Source organism: Euprymna scolopes, chromosome 17 (genome assembly GCF_053919585.1).
Source record: "Euprymna scolopes isolate OS-2025 chromosome 17, ASM5391958v1, whole genome shotgun sequence".
Taxonomy (NCBI): domain Eukaryota; kingdom Metazoa; phylum Mollusca; class Cephalopoda; order Sepiida; family Sepiolidae; genus Euprymna; species Euprymna scolopes.
In genome coordinates, this window is record NC_136498.1 from 36,335,733 (window position 1) to 36,362,727 (window position 26,995).

Here is a 26,995-nt window from a genome sequence, read left to right on the forward strand (position 1 = left end):
AAAAAGGTCATTTTATCGAACACTTACTTTTCAACATTACAGAGTTATTTCATGTCTAAATCCTTGCATACATGTTGAATAGATATAACGTTCGTGTTTGTTCATAGGAAATCTTGTTCTTTTTTAATTAAAATTACGTAGTAGCGAAAATCTTACTATAAAATAATAATTGTGATATTTCGTTATATTGAATTAAATTACGGGTGTTATTTACTCAGTAATAATCTAATATATTAAATAAATTGTTCCAAAATAATAGCCATGAATGAAGCAATCAAATGTTTGTCTGAATCTTTGTAAAAAAAAGCTCTGAATTTCTATTTCAAAGTGCATTTCTTCAGAACAAGGCAGAGCCGCTTGCTAGTTTCGAATTAACCATTAATGCTGCCCTTTTTAAGTGTCCTCTTATCTCGTCCGTGTGTTATTTTATTACTGGCTTTCATTTTCTTTGGCAATCCCTTAGATTAGTTATCACCTCGATTTAACCTCAAAATAATGCTGCAATTCTGCGTTTGCTAAATCAATCGACGTTGAGGTAAATTCGTTCATCTTCCTCACCCTTTCTCATCCCTTTAATTCATCGTGCTTATTTAAACACGCCATTTAAAAATTCTAATTTAAACAAAGCACTTCTGACAACTGTCCTTCTTTCTGCGCGTTCAATCACGACCATTTTAAAATTAGCAACAGCTTGTTCGCCCATCTGCAAATCAGAGATTAAAACGGGCAGATCCATCGAAGCCTATAAAAGTCTTCGAGCTTTGAACTAGGATAGCATTTAACCCTGACGTTTAAAAGAGTTCGTAGTTCGAAACGGAATTATTAACGCAAATTAAACCGCATTTTCCATATCCTTTTTTTAAAGGTCAGCCCGACCGCCATGATTTTGTCCTAGTAATTAGAATATGGCCTTCAAATTCATAATTATTATTGATCAGAAAATAGTGATTATATTAAACCACGTTTATATTTGTAGCGTTGTTTGAATAATATTTTAGGGCATCTGTATATATTATAATTAGAGATATGAGAACAGAATATTCTTAACATTGTTTTGACTCTCGGTATATATCTGAGAAAGTTAGACACAGTTAATCAACCGAGAACACCATCGCTCAATATAAAAACATCAAATATTAACGGATACGCACTCCAGAGACAAATCAATGAAAAGAATATTCTCTTATCTGAGCCCTTATTATAATATACCTATTTAATGAGTCATTTAATTTATCTAACTGAATGCCTACTAGAGAGATCTGGAAGGCTTACTGAAGGACATGTGAATGACTACTAGACAATGTTTTCAAGTGTCTAACGTCTCTTTGTACAAGTGTTTGCAATATAACCTAGCATGAAATAACAGCACCAGACGAGATACTCTACACGAATAGAAGAATAATTGTTCATAAATCGGGTAAGACCATGTAATTACAAGAAATATATACTAAAACATATTTAAATGGTTAATTTGTGAAGAGAGAAATTAGGCTCTCAACGGATTCACCAATTCAGTGTATTTTATGTAAACAGGAAATCAAATGGAAGATTAAAATAATTATGTGTTTGATATAGAAATCAAGACTCATCCCCAGGAAGAGCAGCATCTTCATTTCTTATACGGTCGATTGAAGTAAAATGAAACAAAAAAACAAAAAAACAAATGCATTTACTAAGTTACAATCTTTAATATAGCAGAGAAATCGTTTTTAATATAATTTAAGGTATATCATTGAAGGTCACTCATTCTTGCTACATATACTCTCTCTACCATTTTCTCTCTATCTGAAAAGATCTATATATTATTATTGAAAGTAAGGAACTCAAATGATTTGTTAAATATATATCATTCAGTTCATTAATATCGTATATATGCATAGATATGCGTGTGTTTTTACAATGGTATTACAAGCAGTTTATATGTAACGAAAACTATGTTCTTATGTCCCAATTTCCTCTGCGTTATTTTTGTAACAGATTGCTTTGTGTTGTAATTTTACTTATTATATATGCATTGTCCGATGTACTCGGCTGATTTGATGCTTATAATGAATTTACAATATATATATATATATATATATATATATATATATATATATATATATATATATATATATATATTGTATTAAATAACTAATGCAATAAGATTATTAATCCATGGAAGATATTAAACGCTACAGATTATAAGAACTCGTTGTTCCATATGATCTGTTAATAGAGCTATTATAGGGTAATTCAGAAGATTACAAAATTAATGGCTTTTTTTAAACTAATCATGCTACGAAATTAGACACTGTGTACGCACATTTAATGTTTTTTTCTTTGTTATCAGAATCAAATCAAACTCCCATTTCGCCTTTGAGTAAACAAAAAAAGCATTTAGGTGTTAAAAAATATTAATAATTTTTTTAAGATGACCCATATCAGTATGTTTGATTGGATTGCCATTTTAAAATTTAAACATAAAAATCTTATACAAATGCATTGGATAATAAAAGACAACATATTGTTATCTCACAAATAAATTTCTAATAAAAATACTATTTTGAATAAAAGCAAAAAAAAAACAACTAACAAAGATGGTATTTAAATAAAGGCACAAAACACAAATAAATAATGAGAGGTAAAACTAAAAGTTTGAAAAGAAATGAACATTTATATGTTAAATATTACAACACAAGTTTAACATGCGTATATATTAAAGTTAATGCCTTATCGAAATTCTTGTTTAAATTCTAACAATAGTCTAAGAAGCAAAATTTTACATTGAAATTTTCATAATAAAATTAAATTTATATTTTCATTGTCAAAAAATAATAACAATACGCTATTTTAAAATCTCTACATCAACAATTATATAAGATGAACCTTATATCTATTTGCATATAATAATGAGATTTGAAAACAGTTATTATATAAGCAAGAACCATTTTTTAAATATCTATAAATAAAATAGTTGTTTAAATATAGGTATTAATTGAATTTGCAAAACTATTTCTTAAAAAGTTATACGCCTCCTGTAGATTATCTTTTACACACTCCTTCAAAATAAAACCATAGGTTTTATATAATTTTACTTGTTAGCATAGTTTTCTTAAACGTTTCTTGAGCTTTTGTAAAAAAAAAATAAAACCGTAAAGCAGGCAAGGAAATGCGAACGGATGCAGAGCAATAACAAAAAGTACAGAAAAAAGTTGCAAACCGAAAGAAATGCTAAGAAAATAAACCAAAATAGCAACAACAAAAAATGTTTAATAAAAAACAAATGTAATCGAAATTCCATGGAAACGAATATAAAAACAATATGAAAGGCACAAAACAAAGCAAATTAAAATCTTTTGAAAACAATTAGAATTACAGAAAGCAAAACAGTACAAAAATACGTGAAGAAAGCAAAAAAAAAAGTTTGACTGAAATAAAAAAAAAAAAAATTAAATAAACAACGATATAAAAAGAAACTAAATACAACAATATTTACGTCAAAGGGCGGTAAAATATCGAACTCATTGTACCTTAATGTTAAATATTAAATATGAATATTAATTTCTGACATGATTAAAGCTATGTATATATGGCCTGGCGAAATAAGGCGAAGCTAATCAAGCATTTTACGATGAAAAAATTACCAATTAAAATGAATCAGAACAAAAAATCTAAAACATGAAGCCCATAGGGAGTTGACCGGAAGAAATGTGGAATCGCTTATAAGATTTATAGCCTCCTTTCAATATTATCTGATTTGTCAAATAATTCATAGAATATAAAAAAAAAATGTTTTAGATGCTGTTATTTAAATCTAATCGTTGTTCACGGTGCATTGCCTCTAACTCTATAGTAAGTTACATAAAAAAAAAACTTGCAGAAAAACATCGTTTAAATATTAATATAAATACACGAATTATTTATTCGAAACCAGTATATGAATTTGTAAAGTGGAACCCGAACAGAATCTTACCGTTGTATATGGCACGATTTAAATCAAGCAGTATTTTGTGTTAGTGTTATCATACGTATTAGTCATTGTAATCAAAGTTGCTCTAAATAAATATGGTAGAACTTTATATATGAGATGAAGTAATAATAATGAACTGCAACGAAAAAGAGTTCGATAAAACACTGGTCACAAATAAATACTTCTGAAATCAATTTCTAAAATGTCGAATAAATAAAACAATAAACAGATTATTATTATTGTTTATTAGTATTAAAACTGTCTGGCAACTGCTTGCATGTTTTTGTGTATTCCACCTTTACATCAAGGAGGAGGAGGAGGAGGAGGAGGAGGAGAATTATCATTATCATTATTATTATTATTATTTTATTATTATATATATTTATCACAAGGATTTCTCACGCCGTTCACTATCAGAGATTACTCACTGACAACAATATGTGGTATTCCCTGGATTCAAGATGACATAACTCTCTCCATATACTCAGGAGTTCCATCTGTATTGATAACATGTGCAAATGTATTTGCTTCATCGCAACGTACTTTTACAAATGATTTCTTTATTAGTCTTCACTAGAATGTTAGTGGCAACATACCTTCTTTAGGTTCCAGTCCTCTTTAAACTCATTTACAGAGATCTGCTCAGTGACTTCCATCTTAATTCGATCATCCTAAATATCCGTACAATTTGAGGTAGTAGATTTTCATGACGACTGTATATATATTTTTTTGAGGAGTAGCTTACAGTTATCCGGTTTAGGTTTTAATGTTCCTCTATATTTTTGTTTACCCTCCGTTGTAGTTTCCATATGACTGGTTATCATTTGCATCTCATATGTATTTGTCTCTTCATTCAAGAGTATTCTTTAGTATAATTCAGCCATTACATTTTTCTTATCCTTTATATCTTAGCAGCCATTTCTCTGATCAACATACCTGCTATTGTCTTTTTTATGTTGTTCGGTAATATACTTCGTGATCTAGCTAGTATCTATGTTATCCTTACTTTCTTTATCTTCTATATTTCTTTCAACTCTTTGACCCTTTCAGTTTTTATTATTATTATTATTATTGTTGTTGTTGTTGTTGTTGCAGCAGTAATGATTAGTATATTCGTCCTCCCCTAATTAACAATTGGTGTCCGTCTTAAATTTTTAACAGATGAGCTGAGAAATAATTTAGTAAATAAATAAAATTTCCTGGTCACTAGCACGTAACGAGAATTGCACGTCATTCAATTTTATGTACGATTATCCGGTTATGTATATGGATTCAAAATGCCCCAGATTAAATTAATAAACAATTTAGTAAAGGAATTATATTTTGTGCAGATAATACTAAACTAACAATTATTTAGTCTAAATATATAAAGCATATGTACATTGACACACCAGTTCGAGTTATATCAGTGAAGTCATGCGAAGTTCCGACTAGTCAATACATTATGGGTGAACATTTGAGAACACCAGGTTTTATATGTACTCCCGCTAATCTCAGCGTTGTTTTCAGTCGTCTTAGCCTTCTTGCCACTAGTATTCATTATCTTATTTGAACACCATACAAAATATAAAATATATAATGTCGAGATCGATTATGTGTGTGCTTATTTATAAAGATGCATTGTTATAACTTAGCTTTACAAAGAGTATGTAAAATGTTTATTTTTTTATAACATTTTTATGACTAGAGGCTACACTTTTGCATAAAATGCATATTTAAATGGTGATATGAACGGGGGATTTCAACACAATGAAATGCTTGGTCGAAGACATTTGACGCGAGCCGATGTAAAATAAACAATATTTCGTATACACGCAAAAGAAAATAAAAGTTGAAAGGCATTTTCAACGACTGAATAGCAGTTTCTACTACGTATTTTTCAAGTAATACTTATGAGAATTTTTGTTCCGATATTTTTGCCGCGCCCTAGCCTGCTTGGCAAATTAAAAAAATAGAAAACATTAGATTGTAGATAGTAAAACGACGCAAAACCATGGGATAAATAAATATTGAGAATGAGAAAGTCAAAAAGGATGCAAAAGTCAGAATAAAAAAAAAACAATAAATAAAGATACAGATTCAAAGGTTAACAAGAAAACAAAGAAACATTAAAACAACAAAGCTTATACGAATGCTATGAAGTAGAAAGAGATCGTCTGATCGGGCATACATACTGGAAAAGATTGCTTGAACGTTCTTACCAATGGGTGTAGATGGTGGGGATGTGTCGGGCTCCGGTAAGATTGTCGGTCCAAAAGACGGCATTTCCGCCTTTTCGCGCTCCGCCGTTAGATGTTTTCGCCTGAGAAAACAGAGTAATAAAGAAAAGGTAATGAACATTGTGAATTGGACAATTGTGAACAGGAAACATTGGCTTGTCAACAGAAATAATATATAAATTAGTTTTCATGACTCTACAAGTGTATTTGACCTTTACGTCATGCATGCCGTTTTGAATTTTCACGCTTTTTTTTTTCTGAATGGGTGTCTGTCATGATCGGAGGACAAAACCAAATTATGAAATCATCGAAACATTATCCTAAGCATCTGTCAGCTTTACACTAAACAAAAGAAAAAAGTATGCGTTTGTAATACACTTTTGCATGTAGTAAAACAATGTGGGAAAATTAGAAAATAAATTTAGATGAACAGTTTTACTTAAATTTCACGATCTATCCTATTCTAACATTGAATGATTCCAGCGAAATCAATCTGACGTAGAACGATTGGACAACACGAACACACTTCGCGCTCTTCGGATTGGGAACTCAGGGAATCTACGAGAAAGTAAACTTGGGACGTGGTTTTAGTGTAATATAAATGTCCCAGCCGATCATGGTAAATATAAATATTGTAATAGTTCATCACTTTTACAAATTATTCTGTTCATCATTAGCGATTTAAAATATTTCAATTCTCTGGACGGCCGGCTTTTATGCAGACTAACAATATTTTACCAAGCGTTGTTTTAACTGCAATACACTTTAGTGAAGTTTTAGAATATATATCTTATTTTTTGTAGGAATTCATAACATATCTCCATTCCTTAGACGTGTGGTATGAATGTGGATTCCGCAGTGCAATCTTTCTACAGAATAAACTTTACATTTTTATCCTAACCTGAAGGCTAATAATGTGTCCGAGTTCTGCATCCAATATAACATCCATAGCAAATTACTGTTTCTTTTTTTAACCTGAATCCTGTTGGTGATCCTATATATACAATAACATTTGGGCTGTGAAAGCATAGGAACGAAAATATATTTTTTATTCGTATTAATATATGGATACTTCTTTTCTATACTTGTCTTTGCCTTATTCATTTGATATTCCTCTCTCAAGACAGAACACATAATGTATTTCAATTATAATTAACTCCATTTTCTCCAAACAACTTTATACTATAAAGAGATATGCCCCCACGGATACATGATGTAATTTTTGCCGTGTTACTTTTGGTCGGTTTATGAAATCTCTGCTGAAGTATGTTCCCCTCCAAAAAATAAATCACGACCATCTGATTATTAATTGATACAAACCAAACATTTACATGCAACACATTTGCGTCTTGTTCATATTACATGGTTGATAATTCCTACACTCATTGGTATCTTTCTTAGAGAAATCCTCAACTGCATCCACTTCCTGTGCGTTAATGTATTCAATTTAAACTTTTCAATTTCGCCAGGAACAATAGATGACCGTAAGATGATCCAGTCGAAGCTGACAGCCAAAAAGAATAATAAGTTATATGTCAGAATAATAAAGTGATGGGTATAACCACGCTTTTTGAATTTTTATCTTTGATAAGCATATGAAAAATGCTCATTTTTTCGAATATAAATGCTGAACAAATACTACAAATAAAGAATTATCGATGGCAAAATATCTGTGCTTGATTATGTGATTACAGAATATATTTATTTGTGCATATCACAAAACAAAAAGGAATATTTCTGTGGAAATGAACAACACTGTACAGAAAATGGGATTGACTTATGTCTTTTTATACTTGGTAATAATAACTGATTAGAAAATCATGACCATAATAGATAATATAGGTACCCAGTTGCAGTAGTTCACACCTCTCTTCTCTCTCTCTCTTTCTTTTTAAACACACGCACATACACATTCATATATATTTACATACACGCAACCACACAGAAATTATATACATAAATAACTGTAATTTTGAAATGCTCTCTGACTAGAGCTTGAATATTACTGCAAAATTTTCGGAACAGTTTTTATTTAACAATCAGTGGTTATGTAAACGTGAGATTGTAGGTTTACAAAATATTACTGGCAGTAATATTCTATAAGTTATCCCATCTAAACAAGAATTGCTCGATATGCAAGATAGAGCAAATAAATTAAATTGTAATTCAATGAATTTCAAAAAACTCTCATTGAAATGAAATGAAGTGGTTGAGTTTCATATCAAAGAATTTTTTATTATTCTAAGCAAGAAAAAGAATGTTTTAGAAAATTAATCTCCTTAACCTATAGGGTTTCGATGTCTACCATCTCATCAGAGGAGAGAAAATATTAGCAATTAGTTATAAAGGTATGCACCCTATTTGCTAAAGTCAGTGAGACATGGAAAGTCGAAGTGAAAAGAATACATTTATCAGAAGTCTTGTAGCAGGAGTATTTGTAGAAAAAGGATATGAATGTTTTTGTTGATCCAACTTGCTTGGTAAAATCCATATTATACGTTCTTTACATCCGTTTGGTAATAATTGCCAAGCTATATACTCGGTAATCCGCATAGCTGTGTATATATCCGAATCGGGCAAGTGCTTGTTTAAATTTGTTTTGGGTTCAGCGATAATAAATTAAAAGTCTGGTGGAAACCTTTTCATTAGAGGTTTATATTATTTTTAGTGGGGCGAAGTGTTAGGGAAAGCAGGCAGTGGTAAGTGGTAGGAGGTGAGGTGAGACATGTGCATATTCATCCTAATATACATATGAACACATATATACAAACACACCCATACACACAATACACATTATACATATACATACAAATACACATACACACACACATATATATATACATATACACACACATATATATATATATATATAAACATATCTCACTGACTTTAGCAAATAGTGTGCATACCTTTATAACTATTTGCTAATATTTTCTCTCCTCTGATGAGATGGTAGACATCAAAACTCTATAGGTTAAGGAGATTAATTTTCTAAAGCATCTTTGTCATGCTTAGAATAATAAAAATTTTTGGATATGAAACTCAACCACTTCATTTCATTTCAATGAGAGTTTTTTGAAATTCATTGAATTACAATTTAATATATATATATATATATATATATATATTCGCGTATTTAAAATATATATATATATATATGTATATATATATATATGTGTGTGTGTGTTTATATAGAGAAAATACTTTACTGACAACTGCAGAAGATTATATTTTACTACATATAATAATTGATTTCGAGTATCATATAATTTATAATTAAATAACATAAACATTATCAACATGCATCATTTAAGCTTCTCTTAAATTAATTTGAAAGCCACTGTAACAAGTTACAAGTAGATTGAATTAGTTCTTCGCCCACTTATCTAGTATATTATTTCTTTGTATATTAATCGCTTTTGGTAAAGATCTGTTTTTCCTGTGTATTTAATCTTTACGGGCTTACGGTTACTATATTATTGCATTCCTTGAATAGTGACTCTGTCTTAAGGGTTGGCTATTAACGCAAACGTATCATTAAGAAAGCCAAATGTGTGGATCTGCTCATTCAATGGAGTAATAACGCGGATATCGACGGCTGGTCCTCTTATTCGTAAAAATGTAAATAATTTAATTGGTGCTTGCACAGAATCGAACCAGATGTGATGACTATATGCAATATCGTTACTCACGATTTGTTTTTGTGATTTACTTATAATTGTATCACTATTTAGATTACAATTGTATTTATTACTAGTAGTTCAGCCCGGCTTTGCTCGGGCCTCATGTACTGTCCATAACTTTATATGCATATGTATATAGATATTAAAATGTTCGACTGATGTCCAGGTAACCTACATCTTAAACTATAGGTGTTTAGACGCAAAATTAGCGAATAAGTTTGATAGAGTTTTCAACAGTCAACTCTCTCAACTTTGCCCTCTTTGTAGCCAAATTTTCACCCCAAAATTTACTAAAATCATGCTGCATGTCGAATACAGTTTTTGCGAAATTTCAAATGCTTAGACCAAACATTAGCTGTATAGTTTGCTAGAGATCGCAAAGGTCAAATCTTTTTAACTTTAACACCTTGGCAGCTAAATTATCGGCAAAACACTGATTAAAAACTTGACCCATGTCTGAATACACTTTCAATAACATTTCAAATGTTTAGACACAAGATTGGCTGAGTATTTTAGTAGAGACCGCAGATGTCAATTTGTTTTAAAATTTGACCCTAATTTTGATCCCCTTAATATTTAGTTTTTTTAGGCTCACATGAAATTAAAATGTTTTATCCATGTCCACGTAACCTACATCCAAAATGTTAAGTGTTTAGACCTTAAATTAGAGGAGGAGTTTGGTAGAGTTTTCAATGGTCAAATCATGGAACATTGATCCCTTGACGGCCTAATGTCTGGCCGAAAACCGATTAAAAGATTTCCGCAAATCTCAACGTCCCTTATGCCAAATCTCGTGCTTGTAGACTGAATATTGTCAAAGTAGTTTGGTGGGGAAATGTACACACACAGAGACACACACGCACACGTACAGACAATTTAACTTATATATATATATATAGATTTAACTTATACATATAGATTTGGTTCTTCACTAGTTTCACATAGGGATTTCGATTCTGGACGATATCTTTCCAATTTAATTATATAAATCTATCATAGTTTTGTTAGTATATCTTTTTGTTGTTTAAATTTTTTTTACGTTTCCATATAATTTTTATGGGCTTTTGTGGATGATTTATTTTAGTAGAAAGAAAATACGCTAATCACATTTTTTTGTCTGGCTTCAATATCCCTTGCATTGCGTTGATTTCTCACCAATTGCTTGTGCATCTTTTTTGCTTTGTTCCAATTCGTTCATTTATGAGTGCTATTTCCTTTCTTCTTGTTCCTTCCGTTGTTGGTTTTATTACCAGTTCGGCGATACTTTATTTTTCCTTTTATTTCAAATATTCCTTCCACCATTTTGGATGGTGTTTGCTTGCCATCGTATTCATCTATAATTTATTCTTCATGCTCAATCCGAACGCACCATTGAATTTGCATCATTTGCGCACATTGCTTGCGTGCTCTATAGCAAGGCAATTGCTATTTTTCGAAGGAATACCAAAAATGCAAAGATAATCAATTTAATGCGATGCGCGAAATTCTTTCCTATCGGATAATGTTAAGTTTACAAGCAGTTTCCAGCACCAAATTATTTCCTTCCCAACGAAACGAATAAAAGAAGATTACTGATTTCTACAATATCTTATTATAATAATGTATTTATTGATAATTCAAAATACAGGATACACATTAAGAAAAGAGAGAAAACATTTTGATGTGCTCTTTTAGAAATACTAATTAATCAAGGTATAATTTAAATATGAAGTTAAAGTTATGTTAAAAAGGACATATACCTTTAAAGTTATATTATTTCTATGAGGTAGATAGGTAACATTTTAGAAAATGGGCACATGGATTTCATTACTAGTTAAGAAGTTGCTATGATTATTCATTAGTGCAGTTTTTTCTGTAGATTACACGGACACGAACCGGCGTTGCCCGGTTGTACAATATGCTTTAAAATAGTATGCAGATGGCATACGTAGTATTATAGAATCAATCCTCTATTGATTCTTATATATTACGAGAAATAATTTTCTCGGTAGACCAATCTGCGACAAAATGAAAAAATAATAATAATGGTAATGTCGTTCATTTAAGTATGTCGTGTTTGTTTACTATATCACGTCAACTGATATTTGGGCTTAAAGATGAATCCTCTAGAAAAGATACTTCTGATACATTTTTAGTTTTAATATATGCAATTCAAGAAATGTTTTGTTTATCTGGAATTAAATTCATTTATAAGGAATAAATGATGATAAGATACACCCGGGTTTGAACAGGTGACCAATCGATCTGTAGTCAAACGCTCTACTATTGGCGCCATATCCTTAGATTATAATAAAACTACTTCTTAAGAAGAAATGGTTCGCTGAATTTTTTTTATCTTCCTTGCCGGTGTAACTTAAAGTATTCCTCTGTAAATATATATATATTTTTTTTATTTTTAGTTATATGTGAGAAAAGCTATTTTAAATATGGGATTTTTTTTGATTTTTGATATGTATCGGATGAAGTTCTGTACAACACATTTCTAAGAAGACTGCTAGACATATAAATTAGCTTTGTGCGGAATTCGCAAAACATAGGTACACCTGTATCGGAACCTATAGGGAAGAAACTCCCACATACACACACAAAGTGACTTATATGTGTGTCTGTGTAACGAACCCATAGACGCGCGTGTAACAGCACGACAACAGCCACATAACACATATGCTAATAGCCGAGCAAGTTCGCGAAGTGAATATCACAACGAAGGAGAATAACAACAAAAAAAGAGAGTAAAAAATACCAATATTTGGTGGCAGAGAACCGGCAAGGCGTGCCGTCGTGAAATGGACGAGTTTCCAGATGGCGGCGTGAGAGACATTTGAAACACGTGTTCGACACGGCAGTTCTCTGAACACATATAAGTGCAAGTTAAATTGTATAAATAACAAGATGCAAGCATTGTTTAGAAATGACGGTAATGAATTCATTTTCTTAAAAACTGATAAAAATGTTGAGTAAAATTTCTTCTATCGTTTGTTTCCTTGCGACTTTCTCAGTCACAACTTGTTTAGTCCGAGATTGAAAAAGTAAAAAAAGCCGTTGAAGAAGGTATATATCTTCGCCACACATACACACATATGAAGAAAGACCACCTCCAAACACCACACGCACATATATATGTATATATATATATATGTATATATATATATATATATATATATATATATATATATAGCTTAAGATGTTCCTCCTCACAGAGCATTCACATGTATATTCAGTTATCAAATTCATATATATAAAAATATTAAATATATGTGTATATATTTTTCTCAGAAATATGTCATGATTCTATATGTTGAACAAAAAAGGATCAATTATAACTTTCTTAATCAACGCAAATGTTTCTGCATTCTGCAGTATTCTGGAAGTTGAATGTGTACATTTCAATTAGTAGCTGTGCTGGATCTAGATAACTAGATATACTGAGCGATGTAATCCGTGTAACACTTGTTTGGAAAAAAAGTGAGTGCGGCCACGTTAAAAAAGTGGTGAAAAAATGCAGTGATAATTTGTAAATAAAATATCGTGAGGGTTGTAAAATAAGCAAAAGTTGTGTTACGTGTGTATACAATACCAATTGATTAACTTAGAAAAAGAAAATTGTTAGATAAAATTATGGGCTTGGGCAGCGTGTTTGTCTCGGCTTTAATTAGCGAGAATCTTAAGTCGTGATCGACATTTGCGTAGATACTTGTAAATTTTCCTTTTGTGCGGTTTCGATATTTCAGTGGTAAAACATGCAAAAGTCGATGCTAAAAGAAATCTGAGGCGAATTCTCTAAACGAGGAAACAGTTATTTGCCTATATTTTCTCATGTTGTGTAATATGAAACTAAATGTAGCCAAATGGAATAAGTGGTGTGATGAGACGATAGTATACTGTCCATATGCATAGGAAGCGGAGTGATATACACCACATAACTCTCTCCCTTTCCTTCTCTGTCTGTCTGTATGTCTGTTTTCTCTCTCTCTCTCATATATATATATATATATATATATATATTAATATAACAATTTAACTTTGCAAATGGAATAATTCTGTAAACTAAAAAGAAGTATATATGTATATATACGCACACACTCATGCATATATATATATGTATGTATGTATGTGTATATATATATATATATATATATATATATATATATAAGGAGGCGATGAAAAAAATAAAATAGAGCTGAAAACACATATATTTATTTCAAAAATATATACATATTTCAAAGGCGTACCAGTGGTTTCATTGTGTTTCATCAATAACTGAAGGATGAATGAACTCAATACGAATCAAAAGCGATTTTAAAAAGGCGAAACAACGCGAAGTAAACAGAGAAAACACCGCTTTAATGATTGGTTCAATGCAATGAAACCACTGATACGCCTTTGAAATATGTATATATTTTTGAAAATATATATATATATATATATATATATATATATATATGATGGAAATAATGGAAATAGTATTCCGACAAAATAGAGACATAAAAAGGAACAAACCGTATTATGTGTTCATCAACGTTTCCTCTTTATTATTATTCATCGAGAGGAAGTCTCGAAATAAAGACGAAACGTTGATGATCACATAATACGGTTGGTTCCTTTTTATTTCTCCCTCTCTCTCTCTCTGTATATATATATATATATATATATATATATATATATATATATATATATATGAATTATATACTAATATTCCAATGACAATCTAAACCAGAACTTAATAGAAATTTGATTGTAATGCATTATTATGAATTTTGATGCAAATATGACTTCTTGGATAATTTGTATTTTTTTTTAAATTGCTGTGCAAATTAGCAAGATATATACTATGCCTATGAATTTCCTTTGGCTAAATACCTTGCTCTAGGGATAAATGTAATTGTTTGAAACTTCATAGAATAAGGAAGATGTGAAATTTGTATTATTTTTTGCCGAATAAAAGATTGTTTAATTTCTAATTTATCGAATATTTATATTGAATTGCTTTATAGATATTACTCTCTAGTTTGTACATTTGTTCTGAAAAAGTGAGTGCGTTCATTTATGTAGTATTTTTTTCTTAGGTATATTTCATTATATAACATAGACCTTTTTTGTCTACGAATTCTGTTTTTGATACTTCCAAACTTTCGAATAACTGTCTTCACTTCTGAAATGTGTGTAAAGTGATTAGAATAATAAACCAAGGGAAAATATACAGGTTAAAAACAATTATATAAACTGTTAAACACCAGTAAGATTAATCTATCCTTAACAATGAATCCAGACAGAGTGAAAGGTACTCAGACTTACAAAACTATGCCAATTACGGCGGTCAATTCTTACCGGAAGTGAATACCCTTATTCGGAAGTTAGAAATAATGAAAAATAGATTTAATAAACAAAAATGTCCATGATATGTAATGAAATATATATATATATATATATATATATATATATATATATATATATATATATATATATATACATACATGAGGACAATTAGTTAATAAAACATACTAAAAACACTTTGAAAAAGAGTTAAGACCAAATTTAATTTTCAAAAGATAAAACTAAATAAGTTGATAGTCCTTAATCCGTGGAGTTTCGAAGAAATATATTCTTTCTCATCAAAGGTATGATTTAGCAAAATGCGGGATCGGATTTTGCTTGGAAAAGTATTTGATGAAACTACAAGTAAGTTATAGAACTTACTTGATAACAAAAAATGAAGCAGAGAAAATAGGGTGAATAAAAAAAGTTATTTCATGTGAATGGATAGTCTGGTGCAGGGCAAAATATCCAATGACGGTAAAATCCAAAAATGCAGAATCCAAGAAAGTTAATTAAATTTCCATTCGAACAAATAAAATCCAAGGGAATCGCGTAATTGGAACATGAGCCAAAGCAATACAAAAGGCAGAAATGCGTGGAATAATTCACAAATAGATACAAGGAAACAACAATGAAGTCCAATAATATTAGTAAAAGAAAGATAAAATGTCCGTAAAAAACATGTAAGAAACATCTTCACTAAATATATATATATATATATATATATATATATATATATATATATTTAGTGAAGATGGTAATTAATAAAAACTGAAGAAAATGCTCAATACTGTTGTAGAGCTATTATGCGTTTTATTTTTTATTACACTATCTTTCTGTTAAGTTAGATTATTGCTTCGGCTACACGACTGTTTTTTGGCCGTGTGTAGCGTCCTCAGACTTTTACAGAAATGTTCGCTATTTTTCATCCCAAAATAGCGAACATTTCTGTAAAAGTCTGAGGACGCTACAGACGGCCAAAAAAAAACGGCCGTGTAGCCAAAACAATAATGTAACTTAACAGATAGATACGGTAATAAAAAATAAAACGCATATATATATATATATATATATATATATGTGTGTGTGTGTGTGTGTGTGTGTGACTTTGACTCTGTGTGCGAAACAGTGCGTAAAGACTAGACTAGTATGTTTTCATCGACATACATGTAACTTGATAAATAAGGAGTTTAACTTGTTAAAGAAATTCGATTTTGTTTTAGCCGGTAAAAATTGCTGCTAAGGGATGATAATAAACAGTTTGTAACTTGGTAATTATAAGCCTATTGTAAGTACTCTTCTACGCACGCGAAAATGCACATTTACACGTTAAACTTCGTTAAGTCTCATATTCTGATATTCACATTAAATAAAGCCATAAGTACAGAATATCAGTAGAAAGTTATTAGTTTTGGTTTTGATTCTAGCTGATAGCACTGAAGTCATATTTTTTTTTAAACTTTCAGTACCACTATTATATATTGTGTACAATATACTATTAAAAAAAGAATTAGTTTTCTTATAATAAATTAAAAATTTGCATTAATTAAAAATATCATATTTAAGCATAATTTACGACGATGCGACGCCCGCGGCACGCTAGCAATATATAAAGATATTAATATAAAAAAAAAAAACTATTGATATAGACTATTAAAAGATAGTAGTACTTGCAAGTTTATTAAATCTATGTGTGTATACAATCTTTATTTAAATAGTAGTAGTGTCTGATTGGTTTTGGTTACACTCAAGTGATATAAATTTATGAATAGCTCATTGGAAAATAAGAGGTCACTTAAAATCCAATCGACGGCTACTAGAAGTACGAAAACTAATTTATATTTTTTCTTTTCTTTTTTTTTTTTAGATTTCCGGCTACTAATTAAATATCTATAAGTGCGTTAAAATACGAAACAATTGCTCAATAATAAAAGCTCAGTATTTGAATAAAATAAATTGGGTGTTTGTTCTACTATACTGAAAAAGATATTTAATAAAAGTGAGAGCTACGTGAAGTGGGGGCTACATGATGAATTCTTGAAAAAAGGCGGCATAAGAGGATGTAACACATTCTGACCATTGTCAAGTTAAACAGAATTAATAGAGAAAAAAAAACTAATTAATAAGAAAATTAAATATAGGTCAGAAATATAAAACAATGAAATGATTTAAATATATCTTTTCAAAATAAAAGAATAACACCAAACCATGTTGATTTTTGTTCTATCTTTTGTGTTTATGATTATCAGAGCTGTGACAACAGAATATTCTTTTCATACTTTTTACTCTCGGGTATATATCCGACACAGTTAGACACACTTAATCAATCGAGAACCACATCCATCTATATAAAAACATATAAGATATTAACGGGTATATACTCAAGAGTTAAAACAATGAAAAGAATATTCTGTTGTCATAGCTCTAATTATTATGCATATTCAGTTCATGTATAGAACATCAATAGGTTAACGCGGTAATGGATAATATTTCTTTATGGAAATCGCTCCAGCCAAGGCATGAGGCCAACTGATATGAGGATATTAAAAATCTTCTTTAAGAGCAAATAGTTTTCAAGGATTAGTGTTAGATGGAATAGATCCTTACCCGGAAAACTATGACAGTACAAGCTCAAACATCTATTCGGATATTAAGTGTTATTGATTTAAGGTTGCTTTCTGGTAGTCTAAAGTCCTGCCTCATGTAGGGTTTTTGATGGTATTCTGGGATCGTAACAAGAGCATAAAAACGGTGAGGGGATATAGCAGCAAATCTATACATTCCTACTAATAGTTGTGAATGAAATGTCGCAGCGAATCTTCTACATGTATTATTTCGTTCATTGATTGATTTGGTACAAAACGATGATGCCTAGTCAAAGGGGGTATATCAGAATTTTATATTTTCTTTTCATCCAACAAATCTATGAATATGTATAATTCCTATGTGTTGCAATGTCATGAATCTAACTAGTACCTTTCTCTATTAGAATTTATTATTTGATTTGTCATGCATTTAAGCGTGTTTGTGGTATAAATAATCTATCGGTCCAGCCTCTGCCCCATCAACGAAATGTAGCATCCCTCTGCTTGTTCTCCAAGGACTTTAACGGTGAATGCTCCGACAAACTGCAATCACTTGTACCCCCTCGACGTAAATACCATGACAAACCCGACAAGCAGCAAAACCCCACCCTTCAAAGTAGAGATTCCTAAATTTAAGAGAGCCTTCTACTCCAGTAGTTTCTTCCCCAGAACAGTTAGACCTTTGAATTTCCTTCCGGGTTCCTGCTTCCCCAACTGTACTGACATGCAGAAGTTCAAGTGTAACGTGAACCGACATCTTGCTGCCCAACTCCCCACATATTACTCCTGTAGCTTATGTCCCTGATAGTAGCCAATTACATCAAAGTGGCAATGTGCCTTATTTGGGGTGAGAACGTAATAATAAAAAAGGATAACAAAGTGGATTACAAAGTAACTTCCAAATTAACAAATTGATATTTATTTCTAATTAGTGTAAAAATCATGCAGAAATTGTTAAAACCTGTGATACAGTTTGTGTGACATGTATTACTAAACACGCCAGAGACATAGCTTGTCAGATATATTTAGCACAAAATTAAGAGGGGGGTATAATAGTTTTAAACGATATGTTAAAATATGCTATTATTTCTTTTTATATACCAAAACTGAAAAATGTTACAAATAATTCGGAATCAATATTTCCATAAATGTGTTCATTTAATTATTGCATTGGTTTTTATAAAATTAAATTAAAATTGTATTAACCAGGCAATTATACAGCTACTAGAGAGACATGAACAATATAGAAAAACAGAGAAAACCACTCATTCATATATAAGGAAAATAAGTAATGTAACCATGAGAAAAAAGTTAGAAACTATGTCTAATTGTCTGTGTAAACTCAGCAGCATCAATATAGTACAGAATTTGACTGAAACTTCAAGTCTCCAGAGTCGCTTATATGCGACTAATTGGTTGATGAGGGATGTCTTTCCTGGATCTACGACGGACGTGAATTGAAAAGTACGTCAGAAAATAAGCACAGCTGCACAAAGCATTAATTCTTGGCTAGTTATCATTTGAATGTTCCTATTATAGTCTGCATTCTTCAATAGTTTTTCATTATATATTCTCATATGTGGAGTCTCGTGTGGAAACAGAATTTACTCAAAATAAGTATATATATATATATATATATATATATATATATATATATATATATATGCATATACTTCCTTTATTCACATAAAATTTATATACGAAAGTAAAATTTATGCGTAAACTTTAATTATTTACTTCAAAAGTGGTCAATACGTAGGTAGAGCTAGTTAGTAAGTTCAAAAATATGTATGGCGATTAAGCTACACTGAATATTTCGCGTTTCATCCACTCTAGGACTCTTCAGGTTTATGCGCCTGAAAAGTCCCGGAGTTGATGAAACGCGGAATATTCAGTGTAGCTTCATCGCCATATATATTTTGTAACTTATTATAAATGTATATATATATATATATATATATAACAAAAATATATGCATATATATAACAGATATTTGTTATATGCTCTGTAATTACACTGCAAATCAAACATATATAATAATATAAACGTCAAAATCAAACATATATATATATGTTTGATTTTCACGTATAACTCATCGAAAATAAAGATCATTGAATTTTTACTCAATTTAAAAAAAAATATATCTCTTTTTATTCAATTAACGTATACAAAATTGCTATAAGTTACTACAGTAAATTTACTGTTTAAGTCTTAAACGACATTGTCAGGCGATCCGAAACCGCTGGCCTTATTCGAGGTCAGTCATTTTATGAAAATGTAAACTGAATAAAAAACAGAAAAAAATGGAAAGTAGAGAAAGGAAAAAGGTAAAATCGAAAAGCAATTTGCAGACTTTTTTCTTAAAACAATGTGCCATGCATGACTTTGTTTTTGAAACGACGCGCAAGTTTAATCAATTATAACTAAAGTGCCTTTCAGTAAAGTATGTCATAACGTTTTATATGTTAGGAAGTAGCGAATCAGCCACGAACAAGACAGGCGTAGGAAGTGGAAGGAGAAGGGCTCGAGGGTTTTTCAATAGTTTTCTGTTTGTTTCCAAATCAGTATATGCAATATATTCTTTAATGTAACATGCTAAATTTCGCTAACGATAATCTTGGCTAAATATATTTATAAGAAATTGGTTTGATTTAAAAATAAAGATTATATATTAGAATCTTATAAAAATGTATTATGAGAGGCCAAATATTTTAAGTGTTATATAATAATAGTTTAATCTACTATGTAAATGTGTTGTATTAGTTCTCTGTCTAAATAAAATTAAGTGGCGAGAACTCGAAAATATAATGATAAAATACATTAAAACAACATCTTCATATATATTTATATGTATATATATATATATATATATAAAGTGAAATTGTCTGTCCGTGTGTGTATCCGTCTGTCTTTTTACATTTTAATAACCAAACTACTCTATCAATGTTCAATCTACAGCTTCGAGATTTGACATAAAGTACTTGATATTTGGAAAAACATTTCAAATCGGTTTTCGGCCTGAACGTTTTATTTACAGGGGGTCAAAGTTCGACGATTTAACTTTTGAAAACTCTACCAAACTCCTCCGGCAATTTAGTGTCTAAACACTTGAAATTCTATACACTCGTGAACAAAAAAATGGGCCATGATTAAAATTGGAACAAAAAAAAAATGGGCTATGAATTGAAATTGGAAAGAAAACAATTTTTATCGCTTGTTTGCTAATAATTAGCTGTTATTTAGTATTTTTCAGATTATTAGTATTAAAGATGAGTCCAAGAAAAGTAAGACGACATCTTGACGAAAAAATTAAAAACCGAATTGCAGGATTACGACAGGCAAATTTGACTTACAAGCAGATTTTCGACATTTTGAAAGAAGAAAAGGTGGCAACATCTCTTTCAGCTGTGAAGAGAATTGGGCAAAGGTTTGAAATTGAAGGCACAGTGAGCAGGAAAGTTGGTTCTGGTCGACCCAGAGCATCCACAATGAAGGACGATCACAGGCTTAAAATGACCGTTTTGAAGGATCGCAGAAAAACGTATGTTGACAATAGCAAACAATTCGAAACAGCAAAAGGAAATTCTCTTTCTAGAGTGACAATATCCAGAAGGATGAAGGAAATCGGATTTTCATCAAAAAGATGTGCAAAAAACCTTTGTTAACTAAGAAGAACATCAGCGACAGAAAGACATTTGCATCATGTTATGGTACGAAAAATGCAGATTGGTTTAGAAATGTTTTCTGGTCGGACGAATCAAGATTTTGCCTTGCCAGTGATGCCCCTGAACGTTGCATCCGAAGATCCGGAGAAAGATTTTCACCGAATTGCATAAAAACCACAGTAAAACATGGAAACGGAGGAATAATGGTATGGGGGACCTTTTCTGCTGCAGGAGTTGGTGAAATTATCAGATGTGATGCGTCAATTAATGCCAAAGAATACATTCAAATATTAGAAAGAGGTCTATTACCAAGCATCCAGAAGTTAGAAATGAACAATGACATTATTTTTCAACATGATAATGCCCCTGCACACACAGCAGAAGTCACAAAGAAGGGGCTTACTGATAATTCAATTGATGTGATGTTTTGGCCTGGCCAAAGCCCAGATTTAAACCCACTGGAAAATATTTGGGCTATAATATCTCGTGCATTAGTTAGAAAAACTTTTTCCAACAAAGAAAAATTATGAGAAGCAGTACAAAGAGAATGGAATAACATCTCCTTTTCACAGTGTTCCAAGTTGGTTGAGAGCATGATAACAAGAATTGATCTTTTAAAAAGATCTAAGGGCAATTCCATTCCATACTAAGTTTTTATTAAAGTAAATATCTTGCTCTTTATATTTTTTACTCATTTTCGTTTATTATTTAATTGCATTTTGTGTAATGCCGCTTTTTGTGCAATAAATTGTAAATCTCTTTCCTGGCCCATTTTTTTTTCAGGAGTGTATGTACATTACTTGGACATAGCCCAAATTGTATCATTTGATTCGAGCTCAAAACAATAAAGGTTAAGGGGCAAAAATTGCGGCTAAAGTTAAAAAAGATTTACCTCTGCAGTCTCTACCAAATTACTCAGTCAATTTCTTTTTTTAACATTTGATATTTTACATAAATCGTATTCAGAGATATGGCAAGCTTTTTGCTCGGTGTGGGTCGAACATTAAGCTACTAATGGGCCAGAGCTCAAAAGATTAACCTTCGCGGTTTTTAGCAAACTAATAATCAATTTTTGGTCTAAACTCTTGAAATTTGAAATAACGGGTAATCAGACATTCTGTTTTATCGTTATTTCCATGGCAAGTGCTTGTCTGAGCTCCATTCTCTTGTACCCCCCTCGCCAATCTTTCACGAAAAACACCTGACTAGCTAAAACCACTTTCCCCATTCTTTATCCGTGCTTAAATCAAAACGTAGATTCCATGTACAAAGCGTCTTTCTTAAAACTGCACGGTTGTGGAATTCTCTGCCGCTTGCCTGTGTTCCCCCCGAATTCAACTAGGATGTCTTCAAGTCTAACACCAACAAATTCCTGATGAACCGCCTCCATAAGTAATGACACTTTATCAAATCCCCAATACTAACTATTAGTACGATACTATCGCATTGATTACTGTACACACAATAACCCTTATCCCCGAGTGTCTCCTGAGCCTTGATAAATGATGACCCCCCCATGCAAACAAACAAAAAGTCAGTGTTGGGGCGAAAATTGTAGTGCCAAAAAGTCAAAGTTGAAAGAGTTGACCATTGCAGATTCTTCAAAACTCCTCCGCAAATTTTGGGTCTAACCACTTGAAATTTTAGATGTAGGTAACTTGGACATGGGTGAAAAATTTTACATTGATTTGACACAAAAACAATAAATGTTAAGAAGTTAAAATTGGGGTCAAAGTAAATAAAATAATTTCTGCAGCAGTCTCTACCAAATTTCTCATACAGTGTTCGGTCTGATCATTTGAAATCTTACATGAAGGGTATTGACACATAGGGCCAGTTATGAACAGTACATAGTGCCCCAGCAAAGCCGGGCTGAACTGCTAGTATATATATATATATATATATATATATATATATATATATATATATATATATATATATATATATATATATATATGTATATATATGTATATATATATATACAGTGATGATCATATTTATTGGCACGGTAAAATAAAAGTTAAATTTTGTCTAATAAATTCTAAAAAAGGGATTAAATTAAAGAAAATAACAAAGTATATTATGTATTTTTAACTGGCCTTTCCGATGCAGCAATCGGCTGAGGAAGGTAATCAAGGCCAAAGGCTATACAATTGATTATTAAATAAATCGTGCCAATAATTTTGAACAAGGGTTTTTTGCAATTATGTTTGTTGTTCCTTTGTTATTTATTTTTTCTAAAATCCGATTGCTGCATCGGAAAGGCCAGTTAAAAATACATAATATACTTTGTTATTTTCTTTAATTTAATCCCTTTTTTAGAATTTATTAGACAAAATTTAACTTTTATTTTACCGTGCCAATACATATGATCATCACTGTATATATATATATATATATATATATATATATATATATATATATATATATATGTATGTATATATATATATATATATATATATATATATATATATATATATATATATATATATATATATATATATATATATATATAAGTTATTGCTGCATTTTTAGTAGAGTTAAGTTAAATATTGGTAATGTATTTAGAAAATTATAGTAAGCAATACCGGAGACTTATTAACACTATTTAAAATGTACTTTAAAGTTAAAAGAAACATTTCCTTGTTTCATTTTTTTTTTTTAATATATAAAATACCCATTTCTTGTCTTTATTCTTCATTGGCCTTATGATATAATAAAGTGACATGTAACTTGTATTCATCATCTTTTATTTAATATAATTGACTGCACCTTTTAATAATAGTTAAGCTTTTTCTATTTTGATAAGTTTGCTTTGTTACAGATATATTCCTTATTAGTTTGATTTAATAAACTCTTACTTTTTAATCTAAAAAAACTAAAGGGCTACGAATCAGTATTAATACCATAAAAACGTTTTGCTTGTTTTTCAATTTGTAATTCATTCCTTCTACATAGTAAGATCCATTCTCAATACCTATTTGCTACCATTGAAAGATGGCCGTGCTATGTCGTTCAGGGCGCATTTTATCATCGGAGAGTCATCCGAAAATAGACATCTATTTCTTTCGCTAAAAACGGCAAGGAACTATGAAATCGGGAGGAGTATAATTAAAACAAAACACTTCCTGTACTCTAGAACTTATTTCTCTGCATTATCACGACAATACTTAGTGGACTTTTGTCACAAATTTAATGACGCATTTAAGTTTGACGCACGTTCATGAGAGTCTTACACCGTTTTTATTTCCAGCTGAGAGATGAACATTCCATGTGATGTCTAATGCTTAATTGGAGTCAACATAATGATACAATTTACAGATTCCTTTATATATATATATATATATATATATATATATATATATATATATATATATATATATGTATATATATGTACATATATATATATATATATATATATATACACAAAGATTTTTATGGGTACATAATTTCAGTAAATATTTGATTAATATTTGGCCCAATGCAGTTATCTTAAACTATTGAGGTGTTTTATATAGTTTATTCTTAAAGGCTGTAAAGTGTAATAACGAACGGAAACTAAAAGACACTATTTTCCCACTTTTTTACCCGAATTTAATGTTTATATAAAATAGAATCAGACATTAACAAAATGGAGAGAAAATATGGAGAAAAAAGAGGGATAATAATTATAAGTGTTCTACTAAGATGTTTTTTTTTGACACTTTTGAAAATAATGGACGTCAACGAGGTACAGCGTCGGTTACTAACTACCGAGGGAGGACAAAGATAAAAAGGGAAATAATATAGATAGGTAAGACCGATTTCTAGATTTTTGTTGCCTTTTTTTTATTTACACGGAGACGGTTGACGTAAATTAAACGAAATCGCCTTGAAAGTTGTTAAATGGATTTTCGAGAGTGCTCTCTGTAGGATAGATCAAATGTCATCCATGTATCCAATAGTGCAGATCTGGCACTGCAATAAGTGGCCACCGATGCCCGATGTTTGAGATAGTACACGCCTGGATGTTTGTCATTTTATGCCTACGTGTCGAAGGAGGGTCATGTTGTGGAATTCTTACCCCCAAGCGCTGAAGTGTATGCCCCAGGTAGACAACTTGAACTGACACTGAATGTAATAACTCATAGTAGCAACGATACTATCCTTCCGAAGGGAAGGGAGAATGTTTGTCCACAAAAACTGCTCAAACATAAGTTACAAAATAACACCGCAAAACGGGTGTAGACATTTTGTGTAAGAACTCCCAAGTTTTAAGAAATATTCACGAGATCTTCACACACCTCAAACATTTTTGAGGGTCCAAAAATCTTTCACTCTAAAGCACCAAACTTTTACCGCTGACGTATTATTCACATGTATGTACACGATAGCTATTGGCCAGAAGAATCTCTCATGCTTTGGAGTTCAGCATTTTGGATTAAAGTAAATGAGAAAAATTAATTTTAAATATTTATATATATTAAGTTATAAAACATATATGCCGATTAAGCTACACTGAATATTCCGGGTTTCATCCATTCTATGATTTTTCAGGCTTATGTTCATATATATATATGATATATATGCATATATATATATATATATATATATATATATATATATGCATATATATATATATATATATATTAGTAGGGAGATAGTAGATATATCTTTATTGTCATCGAAATCGGTAAAATAGCGAATTTCTGAATTAAATATATTGATTGGCTGCTCTAGTTGGAGATCCATCGCAGGGCCTCCGCAGAGTGTATTAGTTCAAAATACATTGTAGTCTACATCGCACTGTAGAAAACCTGTTGTTGATTATATGAAGTGTAAAATACAAAAGTTAAGTGTCATGCTTCAATTGTGATCAAAAGGAAAACATTTCTTTTTGAATGCTCCTCTGGCATATCAACCTACTTTTTTATTTTATTCGCATGGTCTTGTTTCTTGTGCAGTAATAGGTTGAATTTTAGTTTAAAATGAAAAACATACTGTGGATGTGATATGTCGAACCTATTGACTTGTGTGGTAACAAAACTTCTCACATGCACTTGTGATTTTAGGTTGCAATATGCGTTAACTTTAGTCAAAATCGTCTGTTCCTTCTTTCATTAATTCAATTATACATTATCGATATTTATCTACGAATACCGCAAGGCACATAAAATATCTGCATTTGAAATTTCATAATTATTGGGCAAGCACACCGACAAACACAGACCAAGTTCCTATTATATATATATATATATATATATATATATATATATATATATATATATATATATATATATATGTATATATATATATATGTATATATATATATATATATATATATATATTAAGAATGTGAGAGATTATATAATTATTTCCACAGTCAAACAACGTCGCAGCTTACAAGAGCCACATGACAGTCACAAACCTTTATGTCTAAGACTCGAGTTTCGTCCTCATTTGGGCTCATCGGCTAGACATATCCGAACTCGGGATTGGAAACCCGAGCCTCTTTGATGCGAACTTCAACACATAACAGATTCTTTTGTGTTCAGTTGGTAGACTGCTTGCCTCGCATGCAAGAGGCTCGGATTTC

General features: G+C 30.7%; 1 protein-coding gene across 12 annotated transcripts in view; it reads right to left on the reverse strand.

The window, feature by feature from the left end:
- LOC145296730 (receptor-type tyrosine-protein phosphatase T-like) overlaps positions 1-26,995 on the reverse strand; it is a 934,355-nt gene that overhangs the window by 288,671 nt on the left and 618,689 nt on the right. For 6 of the 12 annotated variants that reach the window (XM_080142749.1, XM_080142743.1, XM_080142744.1 and 3 more), the window contains one exon: positions 6,154-6,254. In XM_080142749.1, coding sequence (XP_079998875.1) covers positions 6,154-6,254 — 101 coding nt within the window. Of the gene's footprint in view, positions 1-6,126; positions 6,255-26,995 lie in introns of all 12 variants that reach the window. The other 6 variants (XM_080142746.1, XM_080142741.1, XM_080142742.1 and 3 more) reach the window with 1 other exon arrangement.